The sequence below is a fragment of the Malus sylvestris genome, chromosome 4 (genome assembly GCF_916048215.2).
Source record: "Malus sylvestris chromosome 4, drMalSylv7.2, whole genome shotgun sequence".
Lineage (NCBI taxonomy): Eukaryota > Viridiplantae > Streptophyta > Magnoliopsida > Rosales > Rosaceae > Malus > Malus sylvestris.
In genome coordinates, this window is record NC_062263.1 from 2,879,722 (window position 1) to 2,898,011 (window position 18,290).

At 37.4% G+C, this 18,290-nt stretch overlaps 1 protein-coding gene across 24 annotated transcripts; it reads right to left on the minus strand.

Annotated features, from left to right (window-relative positions):
* Nucleotides 1-706: 706 nt before the first annotated feature.
* On the minus strand, nucleotides 707-17,909 carry LOC126618925 (histone-lysine N-methyltransferase ATX2). Of its 24 annotated transcripts, none has more exons than XR_007621901.1 (30): nucleotides 16,998-17,903; nucleotides 16,831-16,882; nucleotides 16,636-16,710; nucleotides 16,282-16,501; nucleotides 15,349-15,472; nucleotides 15,124-15,228; nucleotides 14,363-14,568; nucleotides 13,396-13,488; nucleotides 13,168-13,265; nucleotides 11,841-12,017; nucleotides 11,098-11,241; nucleotides 10,817-10,864; nucleotides 10,565-10,682; nucleotides 10,417-10,482; nucleotides 10,277-10,338; nucleotides 9,999-10,055; nucleotides 9,265-9,333; nucleotides 8,898-9,096; nucleotides 7,857-8,132; nucleotides 7,441-7,502; nucleotides 7,292-7,369; nucleotides 6,738-6,833; nucleotides 5,833-5,936; nucleotides 5,609-5,756; nucleotides 5,022-5,245; nucleotides 3,803-3,925; nucleotides 2,272-2,398; nucleotides 1,597-1,686; nucleotides 1,409-1,454; nucleotides 707-971 (listed from the first exon to the last, which is right to left on the minus strand). XR_007621901.1 is itself a non-coding variant. In XM_050287153.1 (25 exons), the coding sequence occupies exons 1-24, from the start codon at nucleotides 17,591-17,593 to the stop codon at nucleotides 5,615-5,617; spliced, it is 3,267 nt and encodes a 1,088-aa protein (XP_050143110.1). In that variant the 5' UTR covers nucleotides 17,594-17,903; the 3' UTR covers nucleotides 4,902-5,245; nucleotides 5,609-5,614. The 24 variants fall into 24 exon arrangements, 1 of the variants encoding a protein (XP_050143110.1); XR_007621900.1 differs by having other exon boundaries at nucleotides 2,268-2,398; XR_007621907.1 differs by lacking the exons at nucleotides 1,409-1,454; nucleotides 1,597-1,686 and adding an exon at nucleotides 1,232-1,351.
* Between the last annotated feature and the right edge of the window lie 381 nt (nucleotides 17,910-18,290).

Sequence of the window (18,290 nt, forward strand, 5' to 3'; positions counted from 1 at the left end):
CATACTGCACACCTGTTAATGCCTCATTTGCGAGGGTAACTAATATGTTCCAAGGCTGCTCCCATATGAATGTTTAACAAAGAAACACATTTAACAAAGAAACACACTTAGCTTGAACACACTAACAATGCTTGATATCATTGCATCCTATTAATATGTTTGTCCAAGAATGCTTTGTTATTCACTGAGATCACCATTTTATTCACTATTTTTCAGACATTTTATCAAACTGTTGGAGGGCATGTATCAATTCTAATCTTCAAAAGGGCAGCACCCAAGATGTCCATGGACATTTACCAAAGTTCGGGAGGTCAGCTGATCCCCTTGCCCCTCAATGCATCCGCACTGACAACACATTATTGGATCAGTGCTCCCTAGAGCGTTGAGCATGTTCCATGTAAGTCTTTACCCCTTTTTGGATTGTCACATGGCATGGTGGGGCCTCTCTCTTCGTCATTTTCTTTTCTTTCTTCCTCTTGAGTGGTTCTATGGACTCCCCACAATTTGTTGAACACAACTTTTAACTAAAAACACCATCCACATGCTTGTTGGTTAAGAAATATCCTAGAACTAACTTACCCAAACTACCCTCATACCCTCCCCTCCCACAGAATTGCAAAAGTGTTGTTGCACATGCCCATAGCTTCCACTTTATTACTAAAAAGAGTAGTTAAACGTAAATTAACACATCAAGTACAACCTCAGATGCATAACTCAAACAAAATTCATACTGCTACTTCCAGCTTTTCTGTACATTTTCTAACAGAGTAACGGAGATTAATGAAAAGACATTAGAACAACGTAACGTAACCCCGTTTTGGGTAATATTTTTACAAATGAATCATCACATTCTGTACAAACTATTTAGCAACGGTTCGATGATGCTTTTCTTCGCCTTGAAATTATTTGCTAAACCTTCTGAACTCATATCCCTGATCAAGTCCACGTAGCTCGTTCCCCGGCCAAGTCCCCTACAATGTGAAAGCACATAAAACATCATGTTTGCGTAGTTGGCTAAGCTTAATATCTAGCCTTGCATCGATGAACATAATACGATTTTCCTTGCATCTGTCATCAGAGTTTTTGATCAATTAAGATTGATCATACTATTTCAGATCTACAAAAGTTTAAATATCATTCTATTTTTCTACAATAACAAGATCATATTGTTAAACACGTCTGTTACCAGCTACTCAGTTCAAAAATGAAGATCGTAAACACATGAACCCACCCACGTATATATGAATAGTATGCAGGTATGTGTGCTTGCAGGAAACTTCTGTTTAAGTACATAAACATAACATTCACAGTTCGTGTTTGAAGCAGATCCGGATGAGTTTTTTTGCCTCGACTGCCAAGGAAGAATAAAAAAAAATTCACTGAACAATTAAAAGAGAGAGGGACTTACATGAGGCTCCATGAAAAGCAGCCTTAAGACTATTGGACTACTGAACCTGTAAAACAGAAAAAACAATGCACAGAACGGAACAATCTTGACTGTAAATTCAGGAAAACTTCCAAGCTTACATGGAATGGGTTAACCGTCACCGTGACATCCAAATCCAATAATATATTGACATGTGAAGAAAAACTTACACATGACACTATGTTATTGGACCAGTGCTCCACGGGGCGTTGAATCTGTTCCATGTATATCTTTATTGTTGTACATGCCCATAGCTTCCACTTTATTAATGAAAAAAGTAGTTAAACGTAAACTAACACAGCAAGTATTATAGTATTATAGTAAGAGATTGAGTACAAAAAATTACAGTAAGAAAATTGCATTGCAGGCCAAAAACAGAAAGTCCCTCATCTAATATAGACAAGTTGTTGCTAAGGTATCAAGACTAAAAATTAAAGAGGGAAAACATACAGTCGAGCAAAAGCCATAGAAGCAGTGGCAAGAAACATCATAATTGTCCTCATCACCAACAAAACTAACAACACATTCACAAAAAAGCGAAGAAGAACGGCAAGCATGACATGAAAACTAAACACGCCATTCTGACATCAAAATGCAAGTGTAATAAACAGAACACGCACACGCTCACACGACCACACATACAGAGGGGGTAATTCAAAGGAACAGAAAGTATCAATTTGATTTTCAAATAAAAAGAGATTTGAGTATGGTAATTGAAATCACCAAACCTTGATACCTTCCGGCAGTAGAAATAAACAGAAAGTAAGAAAGTTGGGCAGAAGAGAATTGTATTATAAGCTTTCAGTGCATTAAAATTGGCACTGATCGTAGAAACACATACATACACAGTGGAAACTGATCATCCAAGGGGTCACTAGCTTCACCGTTCAACCACGTCCCAGAAAAACTAGAATTTACATAAGGACATGTGTCCTTCGGTACATGAATGGGAGAACACAGTAGACCCGTTGGCTGCAAAATGAAGAGGCATGCAATGGATCAGTAAGGCAGAGAAGAAAGCCAAGGAAAACACCTACACCAAATTTCTCAATTAACTAAAGAACCAAACAAAATAAAATATATACTAAGAAAGACGATTAAAGTTTCTCCTGATAAAAAACTGTGCTTCTGACGCTGTGGAAATTAGACAGCTGCCGTCCCTTCTACATCTCCTCTATTGATCATTCACAGAATCGCTCATCCACAAGCAGTCCGTCCAGTATCTGATTCCATCCGACGGTTGGCTGCATTCGTCAATTTGAGGATGTTCTTGTGGTGATTCACCTTCAACCGTTCCCAACCATTGGTCAAAGCCTAGAAGAAATTCTTCAGCATGTAAAAGAATTTCTTCATCGCTAGTAGTAGCACCATATTCACCGCCCAAGCATATTGGATCAGAATAAACATCACTCATCAGCGGCACATAATCGTGAACAGAAAAATCGGTCATCTTCACATTGCCGTGAATGTTGCTTATGCACTCCTGATCATCATTGGCAGTCTCACTAATCATCCTATTTCCTTCATCAGGACTACTGCTTGTACTAGGGCAGTCTTGTAGTTCACCAATGGCGACCACACTCGCACTAGTATTTGTTTGCGATCCCACTTCTTTTTTTTCTTTCTTAACTGACGGCTTCTCATTCAATTCCTCTGTTCTTGCTCTCTTTCTCTTAACCGGCGGCTTCTCATTCAATACTTGTTTTCCTGCCCTCTTTACTGGTGGCTTCTCATTGAATTCAGGAGTTGGAACCGAGGAATCCATCCTGTTTCCACACCTAGACCTCGGATTCCTTTTAAGTCGAGAAAGAACCACCTTTGCGCCAGCAACTGCGCTAGGAAGAAGACTGTACTCTTCCAAGAGCCAGTCGCCATTGTTCTCAGAGCCTTTGTTTGTATACTTGAAGTGCCGTTTTTCCCCGATTTGATTTCCGTCCAAGCCTAAAACTTTGTCGGAGGATGTTCCGCTCCAAGTGCCTCCAGCTTCGATCTGGCGTTTGCTGCGGCTGCCGCTAGAACGCAGCTCGTAGAAGAAGAACAAGTCCTGATCGAGTAGGGAATTCCCGCCCAAGTTTTCCCAAACCACCCAGGGTGGTGTTTGGCCAAAGAGATTGTACTCGTAAATAAAGGGAATTCCCAACGGCTTTCCGGCGAGCGCTCTGACGCGAAGATAGGAAGCGACCAATTCTTGATCAGTTGGATGAAACCGACAACCCAACGGCGCACCCCAATAACCCAACGGCATTCCCATTTTCAAATGGGATTACAATTCAAATCAAGACACAAAACCCTAACTTTTTCGCACGGTGCAGTGCAAATTAAGCCAGAAAGTAGAGAAAGAAAAAGCCAGAAATTAAAGGAAAGAAAAAGGGGAACCTGGAAGTTGATTTCGATTTCGATTTCGCTTGCTCGTTAGGGTTCCTCCGATCCGAGAACAGACCGAAGCTCGTCGCCCAAAAAACCAAACCCGGAAATTGATTGCGCTGAAAAATTCGACCTCTGAGAGAGAGAGAGAGAGAGAGAGAGAGAGTGAGAGACGACCGTTTGAATTTGATGTTGCAAGACTCATCACCGCCTTAACGCGGTTATTTGCTTTTAATCATGGGCTGGGTTCATCATATTTTTGTTTTATTGGGCTTGAGCTTGGGCTTGGGTCCAGTTTATTGCAGTATGAAAAATCTCGGGCCCAAAAATCTGTCTTGCAAGTAAACAAAATCCAGACCTTACATTTTCGACACGCAAGTTTCATCTTCTTCTCTTATGCCCCTCTAAACTTTCAATTTGTACTAATTCCCCCTTCCCCAACAATCGACCTCTGGGCTCTAGCTATGGTAATTATTATGTAAAGTGAGAGTTGTTTTCGCCTTAATCCTAGACTTGGGACAAAAGCGAACATAGGGGAAGATTCTGCACATGGTGTGACGGTTGATAATTAGAGTCCCTCTTTAACCATAATGGGCAAGAAGAGATCATAACGTTTATACAGATTTTGTGTCCTGACCAAGCATCTATGAAGTTTTCCGTAGTACATGGCATGTGGTGTTTGTCATTGTGGCATCATTCAATACATTAGAATGTGGCGACGATAGATCAAGATTTCGGTCCTATTCTATTAGCTTTCACGAACGAAGTAATAAGAACAACGACAGTCGTGGACAATATCTTTCATACTCAGAGATGCAATTCTTGAATTTATCAAGAACGAACAGTTGAGAAAGAATTTTCCTGAGATGTTTTCATTAATCTAGCAAATGTTCCGAAAGCACCTGCGAGTTGTTCAGAGTAAAAACTCTTACGAGTGTATATTGGCGTTTCTTACAAAAGCAATCTCAAACGAGCCAATATACAAAATACAATGACCGAAAAAGACCAACAATCTCTTAGATGGAATGGAACCCTGCAGATTTATTCAAAGAAAATGCCGGTAAGGCAGTGAAACAGGTGGCTTCGAGAGATCAAGGGAATCATCAAAAACTTGGAAACCAAGGTGAGATTATACCCACCAAATTACCTTCCATTCATAAAGTCTCTAGTTATTTTCCACAAAGTTTGATGTACTTAAATGAACAATTACAATTAACCAAGTAAAACTGACCTTTGCTATGGATCTCAATGACTTCTTCAAGTTTACATCCCCGAACCAAGAAGAGGGATCAACTTCCGAAAAAAAAAATGCTGAATCGCTAGTTTTTTTGTCATGTAAAAACACGAGAACCGGGGACTCCATCTGCCTTGAGAGAATAGACAGTTATAGCAGATTGTTGGGAGAAATCCGTCTCCTCGAGATCTTGAATGAACATATTTTACAACAAGACATTTCTGCACAAACAAAAACGGAGGGTACAATCAGCACAACGAAACGTTATCAATGCAAATGGCATCGGACATTGACAAAGAACACCAAATTAGTCATGTGATATTGACAGCGATGAGAAAAATGAGCACAGCGACATAGAGGCAGAAGTGTGAGACGGCACTGAAAAAAAAAAATACAGAGCAGATACCAAAATATTAATATTGGGGGAAAGGAGGTAGGTTTTGGGGCATTGCAGATGCAACGTGTTGGTTACTAACAAACATCAATTTTCAAGGTAAAATGTCTAATTATATATCTTGCCGAAAATCTTCAGCTTACATATATCTTGGACCAAAATTTTAGAAAGTGCGTTACTGTTCACCTACCTTTTATCATTCACCACTCCAATCTATTAACTCGCTGCGAGGGGCACAAAGCTTGGTTGCTCGCTCTTCGGATTCAACATCATTAACCACCCCCTGACATCTTGGGAAACCACAATAACATGCTAGCTGTTCATCTATTGAAAAGAATCTGCGATATTAAGAAGAAATTAGCACCTGAAATGAATAAAAAGGAAAATTTGCATATAGCCAGAATTGAGGATAACCTATAATCATATGTAAGTTCTTCCCATCGTTTAATGTCTCTCTTTGCAAATATAATTATATGCTCATCGTTATTAACACTTATGACTCTTGAGTAGCAATTTGGCTGCACACCAGAAAGGTAAACGTCAGCAAGTATAAAGTTAAATAAACAAATAAAAAGCTTGTGCAGAAGCCATTCAATATAAATTCAGTAATCACAAGCATATGCAACATTAAAAATATAAATTATATGATTTCAAGCATATCTAAAAAATGCCAATAAAAACCTGTGTAAAATGTTAAAAAGGAACACAAAATTAGGAGCCTCTACAACTACTATATTACTTGAGAACAAACACTTTGCTCTCTTCTCAATGAATTTTTGTTTCGGAAAAATCAATAGGAATAAGAAAACTTCTAATCAGTAAATTCATTCATTAACTCGTTTCTTATTAAACAGAGGCATCATTCTCCCATAATTTCTTATGTTGACACATTTAGCTTGTTGCTTCAATGAAAACGATATCAAGTCAATCTACATTATGACTCCCAGAATCTTGTGATGCATTACTTTGTGAGAAGCCCAAAGGGATGCTTACTTATCATGAATGAAAAAGTGCATCCCATGTTGAACTTAGGTATGCCATTCCAAATAAGTAAGCATGCCCTAAGTTTCTAGAGGGAGAAAAAGAGACTTGGTGCTTGGTTGATGTGCCGTGCTGGCAATATTTAATTTGAGTTCTTAAATGGAGAGGAGTTGGAGATTTTGCAGCAGGTGGTGGGCATGTATTTATGGGAGAGTTTGATTCTGCACATCCTTGGGAAGTTCAGTTTCTTCTGGATTATGTTCAGTACAAGGACAATTCAAGATGATGGATACTTCACAAAATTAAAACTAAATAATCAAGGGTCAGATAATACGCACTTCACAAGAGTGATTAATAAGGTGCGCAATGCTTCCAGCTCTTGTGGCATCAATGACTCGTTCATCATCAATCCGGAACATATAAGTCCCAGCCCCCTGCATGCAAAAAGGTAAAGCTTTAGAGAGCCATTTCTTTCTCATTTCGTACGCAAGCATCAACAAATGTACAAGTTTCTAAAATGGAGATACATATGATGTATACAGAACTAATAATAGATGAGCACGATGAAATCTAAAATAATAGATGCCTAAGCGCATGATTAGTGAACTAAAATTTAGGATAGGATGTATGCACTATAGCCAAGCTGCTTATCCATGTGAATGGAATTTAATAAAGTATAAATCTATTAATACAGCTAGGGCTTATATCTACGGCTCACATTGCTCTGACACTTTTAATAGTTTACACTTAAAGAACAACAAGATCAAGGGAAGATAGCAACATCGATTTCCATCTAGCTAATTCGTTATCCATGAACAATTTTGATATCTACTTCTGATGTGATTTGTCCCGCAACATAAAATGCATGCAAGAATAACAAAGCCTAACTTACCACCAATGAATTATATATGAAATGCTCCCTCCTGTCAGCTACAGGAGGTCTAACAAGTTCACCCGTGTACTCAATCACCTACAAGAGATATGATCAGTCTTCAAAGTATTCTTTTACAGGTCAAAATTTACTTAAGAACATTAGTTTACCATGTCCCCTGCTCTATGTGGGTGTTTTGCAAAGATACCAAAACCATGAATTCCCGATTTTCCTGCAGTTAAAAGAAAAGGAAGTTCCAAAAGACAACTCAGAATAACAATGGTAAGAGAAAAATACAACACTGAATGACGTGACTGAACTACACAACCAAGGTCATGAAAACATCTATGATATGAAAACTACTGGAAGAAATAATAAAACTCTGGGATACCAGCATACACTGCTAGCTTCAAAGAAGAAACACAATATTGTTACGAAAATTAAATAGAAAGTAAAAGAACCAGATAGGAGAGTGATGAAGATCACTAAACTGAACATAAATAGGAGAAGCTAGATTTACATACAACATTCTTAAATGTTTCAAGGAAATTCAGGTAACCATGTGAGTAAGAAAACTATATCTTACCAAATGCTAGTCTTTTTCGAAAGGTGTCCCTCATGTATTTATACTTCTCAGACATAGATAGTATGTCATTAGGAGCATCAAGCTGGGAGGCTTTCAGCCTCTGAAGGCTACAGCAGAACCTAGAGCCATTTGGAGGCTGTGAATTACTTGACAGTTGGTGTTGGGTGTAACCACCAACTAAGTAAGGCTGGTTTTCGACAAACAAACGCTTTAAGGATGCAGCAGCTATGGCTTCAGGTTCTTTTCTCCCTCTTCTACAAAAATAGTTGTATGGCTCTGCCCAAGGGTTGAAAGGAGCACAAAATTAATGAATTTCAAAATAATAAATTCAACAAACTGAGTGTCTAATATCTATATCAATGATTCAGTCATAGTATAAATACACTATACAAGCATTCATAAAATAAGATCACAAACTCTACTGAATCTCATTAATTAAACAGAAAAGATAAACATGCACTTGATTGTTTGGAATTAAGTATCTACCCCATAAAGCGTTGAACCATCTTTTAGTATGATCCCAAAAAAGAAGTAAAGTGATGATGGCAGGAAAGGCCAAAAGAGTAAGTGAGAGTGAGATGACGAGGGATGGTAGGAGATATAGCAAGTTATACTGAAGATGGAGTCAAGTTCAGAGTGTCAAACCTAGTAAGTTTGGAACATGTTGCAGAAGACAAACAAGCAGTATAACTCATAATCAACTTTGACTCCCAGTAAATGGAGGCTGGCAACCTCAAATATTCATGGCTTCATAGTACAATTTTCCTTAAAAGGATGCAATATTGCAATGACCATCTGTGCAAAAACTACAAATACTTCAAGAGAGACAAATCTTCCTATAACATGGGGGACTGGAACCAGTACATAAGCAAAGAATGCGAAAATAAGCAGAGAGACATTATGATTTATAACATCATATCTGTCAAGTGTACCAAAAGCGACGTAGAGATGTAAACAAACTTGTAAGGTAATTTGCAGCAGGATCATAAAATTTCACTAGTAAACTTTACTCTAAAGAAGACTGATTATGCATTTACTTACCAGTCCGAGCACAACCAGATGGATTGGACGGTGGAATGTATTCTGAGCATCGGCGCACCGTTCGGCTAATACAGTTATCAGCAGCTGAACGGTCATTTGTTGGCTGCCTATGCTTCTTGCAGAAGGAAAGAAGACGAATGCACTGCTCTACTTCATCATCGTCTACAGATAGTAGATGTAGTCTGTCCTCATCCTCAAGCTTTGTAGTAATAAATATAGAATACAAAAACAAACAGCAAATAATTAAGAACTACCTCGGGCAAAAAATTTATCAAAATCATTCAGTAATGCATCCAGCAGATTATTGAAAAAAATAGAGAGTAACATAAAACCAATAATGCAAGTAAAATGAAAAAAAATCAACTACCTCAACACATAGACCAGCAGCTCGTGCACAAAGTGGGTGATATGCCACACAACACGTATGGTTCGAACACTGGAAGGGGCAAAAAATCAAACAGGTTATTATCAATGAATTTTGACCACCAACATTTATACAGTTAAGAAAGAAAAATAAATCAGGGAAGATACAAAGATGGATATATATTATATATATATATATATATATATCATATGAAAATAAGTAAAGAACATATGAAAACCAACCAATTTCTACATAGATGCAACAATCATGTACGGGACAAAAAGAATACAAATTTAAAGTTTTTCACATGATATTCTAAGATGGATTAAAAGTATATTTTTCTTTAAGACACAGTAACCATTTTTTTCAAGAAATTTAACACCAAATAAAGAAGATTGGTAACTAGCATTATAGCATAAGATTAAAAGATTCTACCAAATGCTCAACTCTGGAACATTTATTATGTTAATTATTTTACTTGGATCAGGTACCCTTTTTTCTTCAAAAATGTAATAAATAAAGCAGATTGATGACCATCATACAAGTAAAACATTCTAGAAAACCCTCAATATGAATCATTCATTCCGTGAGTTTCTAAACAGACGAGAAAACATTCAACAAAATTTCTTCCCTGCAAGTTGCAACAAAATATTCGGCCAGTTTGACAACACGATACATGTTATAAATTCAACAAATTGACAAGCCGTTGGCTGTTATTTGAATATAAATCAACTTACCTGAATGCAGGCTCCATATGAAACCCCACAGATACTACATAATAGCTTCCAACGGTCCTGTCACAAAACAGAAGATTAGTGGAAGCGGGAAAACCTCGACAGTAAGGTTTTTAGCCATTTTGATCTGAAATGATCAAAAGTATATGAGACCACTGCAACACACAAATCCTCACAAGATAAACATAAAAAAGGTGACACATGTCAAAGACAAAGGGGAGTGGTGCGAACAAAAGGAGGCGGCCATATGGTGTGGAAACATCAAGTGAACAAGGATATACCTTGTTGATTCTACTAAGCCCATCAATTGGCTCCATTCTCTTAACATCAGACAGGCAGGTTTCTGATACATTTTCAAAGCATTAACGGAAAAATAAATAAATATTCAATGACCAAAAATGGAAACTGTATTTTCATGAACCTGGTATCCATATGGCACAAGCCAGATGAGCCCAGCGCCCATCAGTTGTAGGCTTCATTGCACCCCCTGGAGGAAAATCAGTTCAATAATTTAATGATGTGAAATCCATGGCGTTACAAAGGTCAAAGATTAATTGAATTATAAGTACCTATTACAGGACAAAGGTAGCAAGGGGGTGGAGGTTCAGGAGCCCCAGGCCGACATAAGTTGCATAACCATAGTACCCCACCAACAGGTTCCAATTCTCCATAGCATCTTGCATGGACCTACGAAAACAGAAAACAAAGCATTCCAAATAGCCTTGAAAAAGAAACTTGGTTGACTAAAGCATCATTCTGCATTTAGTAGTTTAACCACCATTAGCAGTAATGTGATCCCCAGTATCAGAAAAGACCATTACCATCATTCTGCATTTGTCACACTGCAGGAACAGGTTGTTTTCGTACTCCTATGAACAAAACACCACTTAGCAAACCAATAGGGAAAAAAAGTTTAAATAAACTCCCACTTAATAAATAAAACACTGCAACTTGCAGAAATGAAAGAAAAAGGTAATATATATATATATAGTAGACCTTTTAAAGTAAAGAAACAAGATGAAATAAATACAGAAAACCAACAGACAACTATTATGCAGAAGAAAAGAATGTCACTGAAATGGGGAAAAGCTTCGATGTCCACCTCATCCATGTGGCAAACACTGCATTTATCAAGGTCCTTCCAGTCCACACGAACAGGTCTGTAACCAACAGGAGCATCTCGATATCTCCTAGAGGCTAACTTGCACTTGGGTAATTTTGAAGAAAGCCTGGATTTTGATAACCTCTGCCAAAACCCCAGATATTTATATTAGGCTAGAAATCAAGGAATACAGGAAGATGCAAAAATTTGTGTAGCATCTCAAAATGGAATGGGCTTCAATAATTTACAACATGTCGCCAAAACAAATATTAGTCAAGAACCATTAACTAAGCAACAGAAAAGATTCCATATATTCAACAGAGAAGTATATCGTCAAAATTAAATAATAAAGGATAATATTGATCTGAAATTAGCTATGCATATGCGTGTGCACATATACATATATACAAACAAACATATGCATTACATTTATATTATATCTTCGTGGTTGATATGGCATTTATTCTATATCCAACCCAAGAGTACAGTAGTTCGGCCTGATTCCCAATTCCTTAATTTGATTCTATTCATTAGAGAGGCGCAGTACAAAACAGTTGAACATGCTTAAGAATTAATAGTTATGACAATCGTTATTACAAAAATAAATCAATACTTGACCCTGACAGAACAAATAAATAAAACTTGGCATCAAAGCCCAAGAAAAAAAAATCACATTTTATTCATAAATACATTAACGGCAGAAGAAATTTAAATAGTGCTAATGCATAACTCAGCTTAGGTACCTGAATACGTTTAGCAACTTCCCGTATAGAGAAACCAAACATATGAGAACCAGATTTATAGGTCCCTTCTAATCTGCCTTCAGCATTAGCATTAGAACCACCAAATGAATTGTTTTGTGCTTTCGTTATCCTTTTGTATATTTTATTCCAGCAAGCTGATGGTGTAGATCCTTTGAACTAGAAGAGATGAGCAGAAAGGAAAATGAATAACAGAACATCCGCAGATATTCATTCCAGATACTTTTTTGTGCATCATACTCCTGTACTCAATAAAGGAATCACAAATAGAAGATGAAACATATAACAAGACAATACGACCTTTTATTGTGTACTGCCTAGGCAGTGCATCATAATTATAAAGAGAGCATACACAGCTGTCATCGCTATTAAAATTAGTGTAAATAACACAATAGATATGTATTCTGGACTGTAAATAGATATGTTTTCTGGATTGTAATTGTAGACCATTTAAGGGATTTAAAGTTTAAACTAAGCAATGATAAGTTACTAAACCTTTAATCAGATGCCTAACATGTTTATATACATTAGGATGAAAACGGAGGAGAATATACAAGTCCATTTTACTATATAATTCAAGAAGATTATCTGCAAGAAAACCACCGTTGAAGAGGTATAAGTACAGCTTAACAGGTGGTGAAGCTATACACATTAATACATCGGGAAAAGAAGTACACGGACAAGATCCACATAAACATAAAACAATAGAGGAAAACTGGTTATTCACTTCCCACACAACAGATGAAACTAACCACCTATATTGATTTTAGATTTTGAGAAATGTAAGATCCAAGATTAAGTATCAGAGTGATCCAGGAACTGAGCCTTTTTGGAAGACAACAAGGTAAGAAGCAACACTTTCGAATTCAGAGTCATCAAGCTAGTCAGGAAAGTTATTACTCTGAGCTAGGCCTATAAGAAAGTGAGGAGGAGAAAGAAAAGCACAATTGACAATTCTTCAAGGGCAACAGTGCTAATCCATGGGTGCAAAGTTCCAATCCCCCAAATATTACCTAAAAATCTGTCTCTGCTAAAATGGGATTTACCAGATGGCATGATCATGTCTGATAAATATACGCATATTATATGCACTTGAGTATTACTCAGACATCTGAGATATCATAAGTGATGAATAACATATGAGTCAACAAGAATAGAAGTATATTATTGAGGCACAAACTGATAAACTGGGTGAAGGAAGTTAAAGAGACAATCACATACTATACGAACTGATAAACTGGTGAGGAAGTTCAAGAGACAATCACATACTTTCAAATGCACTCAAAACTGAAACTGGAGAAAGCCTAACCTGCTCTCCTGTATCTAATGACACTTTGAACAGAGGTCGAATATTTGATTCGGTATCTCTCAACACCTCCATCTTATATAAGGCAAGTACACTCGGATCTGATCCAAATATTTATCAGAAGCAAGATCATTACAATACTAATATCATTGCAATAAAGATGGCATTAACCTAATAAATAAAAATAACTTTATTATGAAAAAGCTGTCTATAAAAAAGAGAGAATCCCACCTGTAATTGAAGTAAACTTCCTCAAGGCAGTATAGCCTTCAGGCCAAATGTACTTCTCATCCTGAAAACATTCTGAGTCCCTGACAATCTTTCCTGCAAGAAATTTCCATATGGCGATGAGTAGGATGAAAGTCTCAAGAACCAACTGGATATACTTTGTTTCTTATATGTGTGTGTATAGAAAACAGGCACTTATTAAAATACAGAAGGTACAAGAAAAGTGGAGTCCACAACTGAAAATACTAAATTTAAAGTATCAGCCTTAAACTAATGAAAAAAATAAGACTACAGAGAAGCCTGCATATTACAGAACACCTGCTCTTTAAACAGAACAAATAACAGAAAAAGATAACTCTCTCGACTTTGATGCGGTAGATGCCCACAAAGAAGACTAAAATCAAATTCTACCCTATAAACAACCCAGCTCCTCAATGGAAACAACCTTGAAACACTCCTATTCTCTATAATTGTCGTTGAAGCACAACTTCAAAGGTCAATAACTAATGAAGTACCATTTATTGAACAGTTTCTATAAACTACCAGATGTTAAAGAATAATTGTATAGAAACTATTGAAGTTAATCCATATTTCTTGGCAGAATAACTCTAAATCAATTAAATACTAAAAATATTAAATAAAAAATTGCTGGCAATCAGCACCAGGCATCCTTTTCTCATACATTCTTTTTCCACAAAATGCATGGTCTACAAAATTGAAATAACATTCCCTCTCCCAACCCCACCCCCGCTTTGCATGGATTGAACCCAATACCCTCCCTTTGATGGGGGGAGGTACAACTTTGGCTACAAGACTAGTGGTGTTTCCTCACACAGTTGGGATTCAGAAAATCTAGCTTTGAAGAATGAAAATGAAAATGTGTTCAACAATTATACCATCAAAATTTGGACAATGCATGGGAACCATCCAGCTTATATTATATAATGTCTACAAGAGTATACAGAATTACCAAGGTTTATTATCTGTAAATCTCCGATCACAAAGGGAGAAGTTCCAAGGTAATCCAGTGTCCTCGGAATCCCTGCATCATCAAAACATCCCTCACCAGAATCTGCACTCACTTCATCCTCTCCACTTATGCTTTCACGTTCATCAATGTTAATTCCATTTTGCAGCCTTAGCATTGTTCTTGGAAGCTTTTGTTCATTGAGATACCTGATGAAAACAAAAGATTACCCAGTTATGCTATAATAAAAAAGGTCTTCATATTGCACTGATAAACAAATTTAATCAGGTTAAAGCCTGTATCTTACAAATGATCGGTAAAATTTGAAAGGGTACAAACTACAAACAAAAGGAATTACATAAGAATAAGAAAAAACCTCAATGCAGTCATTACCAATTAAAGCTCTGTAGGGTGATGGATTCACATAGCCTCCTTGATAATGTCTCAAAGACATAATAATTTTGCGCATAAATATTAATTAAAGTGAATGTACACATTGTCTCATCAAAACTTGCCTCTTAGCATATTAGGTCATTATATACTTGCACAACATATTCAGAGCATGCAGAGTTAGGGTCAGAACTACAATAATCTCAACATGCCCGATTCATGAAGGATGCAATGCCATGTTACAAAAATACATTATGATGTAAGCAGGTTATATTAACAAATGAGAACAAATGCATGGATTTTAAATTCACAAGTTTAGCACCATGAATAAACTCATAAATGAAAAGGTCTTGTAAAAAACTATAAAAGATTACATTTTTGCTTCTTCCAAGCTTTTGATGAAACCAGGCTTCTTGCACTTCAAATGGAATGAAGAAAGAAGCCCTTTGAGAAATGAGATTGCTTGTTTCACTTTAATCCTGTATAAATAACAACAGGAAAACAATGTCATTTTAAAAAAATGGAAATTTCAGGTATAATATGTAATTAAGTGCACAAACTATACTTAAAAGTTCCGTAGATGTCAAAGGAACCCAAACCTTGCAAAGTCATGGGTACCGAAAAACTGCACTGGAACTGATTTTCCTCCCAAAGTTTTGCTTAAGCCTTTACGATCACCAATAAGGGATTCATCCACAACAATTGCTGGCCACATAGCATAACCTGCACTACAGCGGTTGAAAGAAGTTTGTGTGAAATCCAATAACTGAAACCACCAGTTGGTGCAAACTCCAAGGAATAAAAAACAGATGTATAACAGTGGAAGAAACTCACAACACAAGTAACTGAATATTTATATCTATTACATGAAACCTAATAAATCCTCATATATCAAGTCAGACAACAGTCAGGGAAGATGAAATGATCAAATTGCCGTAGCTTTACACTTCCAATTAAAAACAAAGCAAGAGAAATTAGATTATGCAGATATTTGGATACATCACTATTAACAATTCCGATCTAGTTTTGAGTTCAATGTGATATGATATATATTTCATGATTCTGATTTTGATGAACACCATTGACTCTTTCCCTTCTTTCTTTTCAATAAAAGTTTGTGTTCTTGTCCACGAAAAAAAATATCATATCAAGGAACCGCAGCGATAATTAACATCAATATCTACAGTGGTTAACATAGCAGAAGGAAAGGAGCCACTCAGGCCGCCTAACACAACCAGAGCCCTAGTACTGCTCCTAAACCATAACCAAACAGAAAACATGTTCAGTTGGGTCAATATACTCTTAACATCAAACTGGAATCTAGTTTCTACGGAGGAGCCTCTGAATCATCTAGGACAAAAACCATGTGGTTTGTGTAGGCGCCTGAAAGGCCAAAGAAACAATTTGTTTTTTCCAATGCAAAGGGATTACCTTGTTATTTGTTATCATATGTGATCATCCTCTCACTCAAAAGTCATAAGAAATATAATAACAACTAAAAGCAAAATCAAAACAGTAGACTAATCACACACCAGTAAGCTTGGCCCATATAATATCCCCAGGCTCTAGTTCTTGGCAGTCATCCAAACTCGCAGCCAACACAACCATCTCATTATAATCATAGACATCACTGTTTGTACTCTTGGGACTGCAACTCAAATTCAAACTTTCCATTTCTTCTCGAGAGATATAAAATTTGAGTCTCTCGCTTGATAGAAGCAAATCTTCCTCATCAGCATCTTCATATTCAATCTACATTGCAAAATTCATAAGTTATGGCTCGAACGACTTTTTATGCCTTAACTTTCGCAAATTGTCTCGGGCGCCCAGAACAACATAAAAATGATTAAACAAAGCAGACAGAATAAAAATGATAAGAGCAATACATGATGTCTATTAGTGTCAGAGTTGTAACCCACAATGCGGCCCGAATACCAATCAGCATCCAATGGCCAATAGACCTGTACTCAACAAAGCAAATGTTCAGAATTTCCAACAAGCACAGCAATGCTATGTTCCTCACATCCTCAAAACAGAGCAAACTTGTAACAATTGTCAAAAAGAGCTTACAGAGAGCTTGCCTTGCATTGTAATCCAATAAAAGTTTTGGGATTCACATCATTGAAACTCAACCTGTCGAAAACAACCATTAACACTTTCTCAATAATCATTCAAACATATTAGAATTGAAACCTTTTCGACGAAATAACAAAAAGATAGAGAATTGAAACTCTGAACTAACACATACCCGACCCATTTCTTCACAGAAGGAGAATCCGAAAGAATTTTCTCGCAGTTAGCAGAAGAATTCCGCTTCTTGAGGCGCAGTTTCTCTCCTTTTTTACTGCCCACGAGTTTCGGATTGCTGCGGGAATCCCTCAATCGAGGCCCCTCCAAATTAGACAGAATACTAGAATCAACCCCCAATTTAAGTAACTCGTTAAACCCGAGCTTCCTCTTCTTCTTCGTCTCTGAAACCCTCTCGAATTCACCATCGACATCATCAATCTCAACCTCCTCAATCTTCACCTCCGCCGGCTCGTTCCGGGCAAGCAAAGCATCGAAGAATGAGGAGCAATGGCGAGGCCGCTTGGCACGGCGCGAGTAGACATTGACAATTGAGGGTTTGGGAGAGGGCTTCTGAAGGTTCTGATCGCCGTCATTGCCACTGCCATTGCCATCGTCGAAGTCGTCGAGCTTGCGAGCTTTGACCTTCTTGGACATGACGTTGGAGGACCCACTGGCGCTGACGCAAGGAGAGGTGGCGGAATAGACGTGGTTCAGAGATAGGTAGCGGAGGGGCGTCGAGGCGTCGTCGTTTTGGTGCTTGAGGGGAAATGCCATGGAGAGAGAGAGAGCAAAAGAGGGGAGCTTTCTCGCTTTTGCTCTCTCTTTCTCTCTCTAAATCTCTCTCTCTCTCTCTAAATCTGGGGATTTGTTGGTTCGAGTGGATTAGGGTTGGGGATTTAAGGAAAGAAGAAAGAAGAAGAGAGACGCCTTCTGACAGGTGTCTCTGCGGTTTTTTGGTGGGAGGGTTTTGTTCCCAAATATCAGTTTCCCGCCTGCAGTAAGAGAGAGAGAGAGAGAGAGAGAGAGAAATGGAACCACTGAAACTCGTGTTAAAAAGGTGGGACATTTGATCATGTGTACCCAATCCTCACAACTCGAGGGACTTCTAACATGTTTATTTTACTTGCTAAGTGCCCACTGCCCGCCTCGAAAGATATATCGACTCGGAAAATGATTTTCGTACTCTGTTTCTTATTGGTATGCGCTCATATTTTTTGTTCAGGTTTTTTACTGAATAAATTAAAGAAATATCAACAAATAAAAATAAAAAGACGGTATAAAAAGGAAAAATCAACGAATAGAAATAAAAAGACGGTGTAGAAAGGGAAATCAGAAATGCGGGCAATTATTTCCCGTAGAAGATAATGCCGAAGGACAAAACAAAAGTGCATCAATCATTTTCCATGAAAGATAGTGCGTAAGCGGAAAACAGATGGTGCAGAAGGAGAGACATAATGCATCAATCTTTATC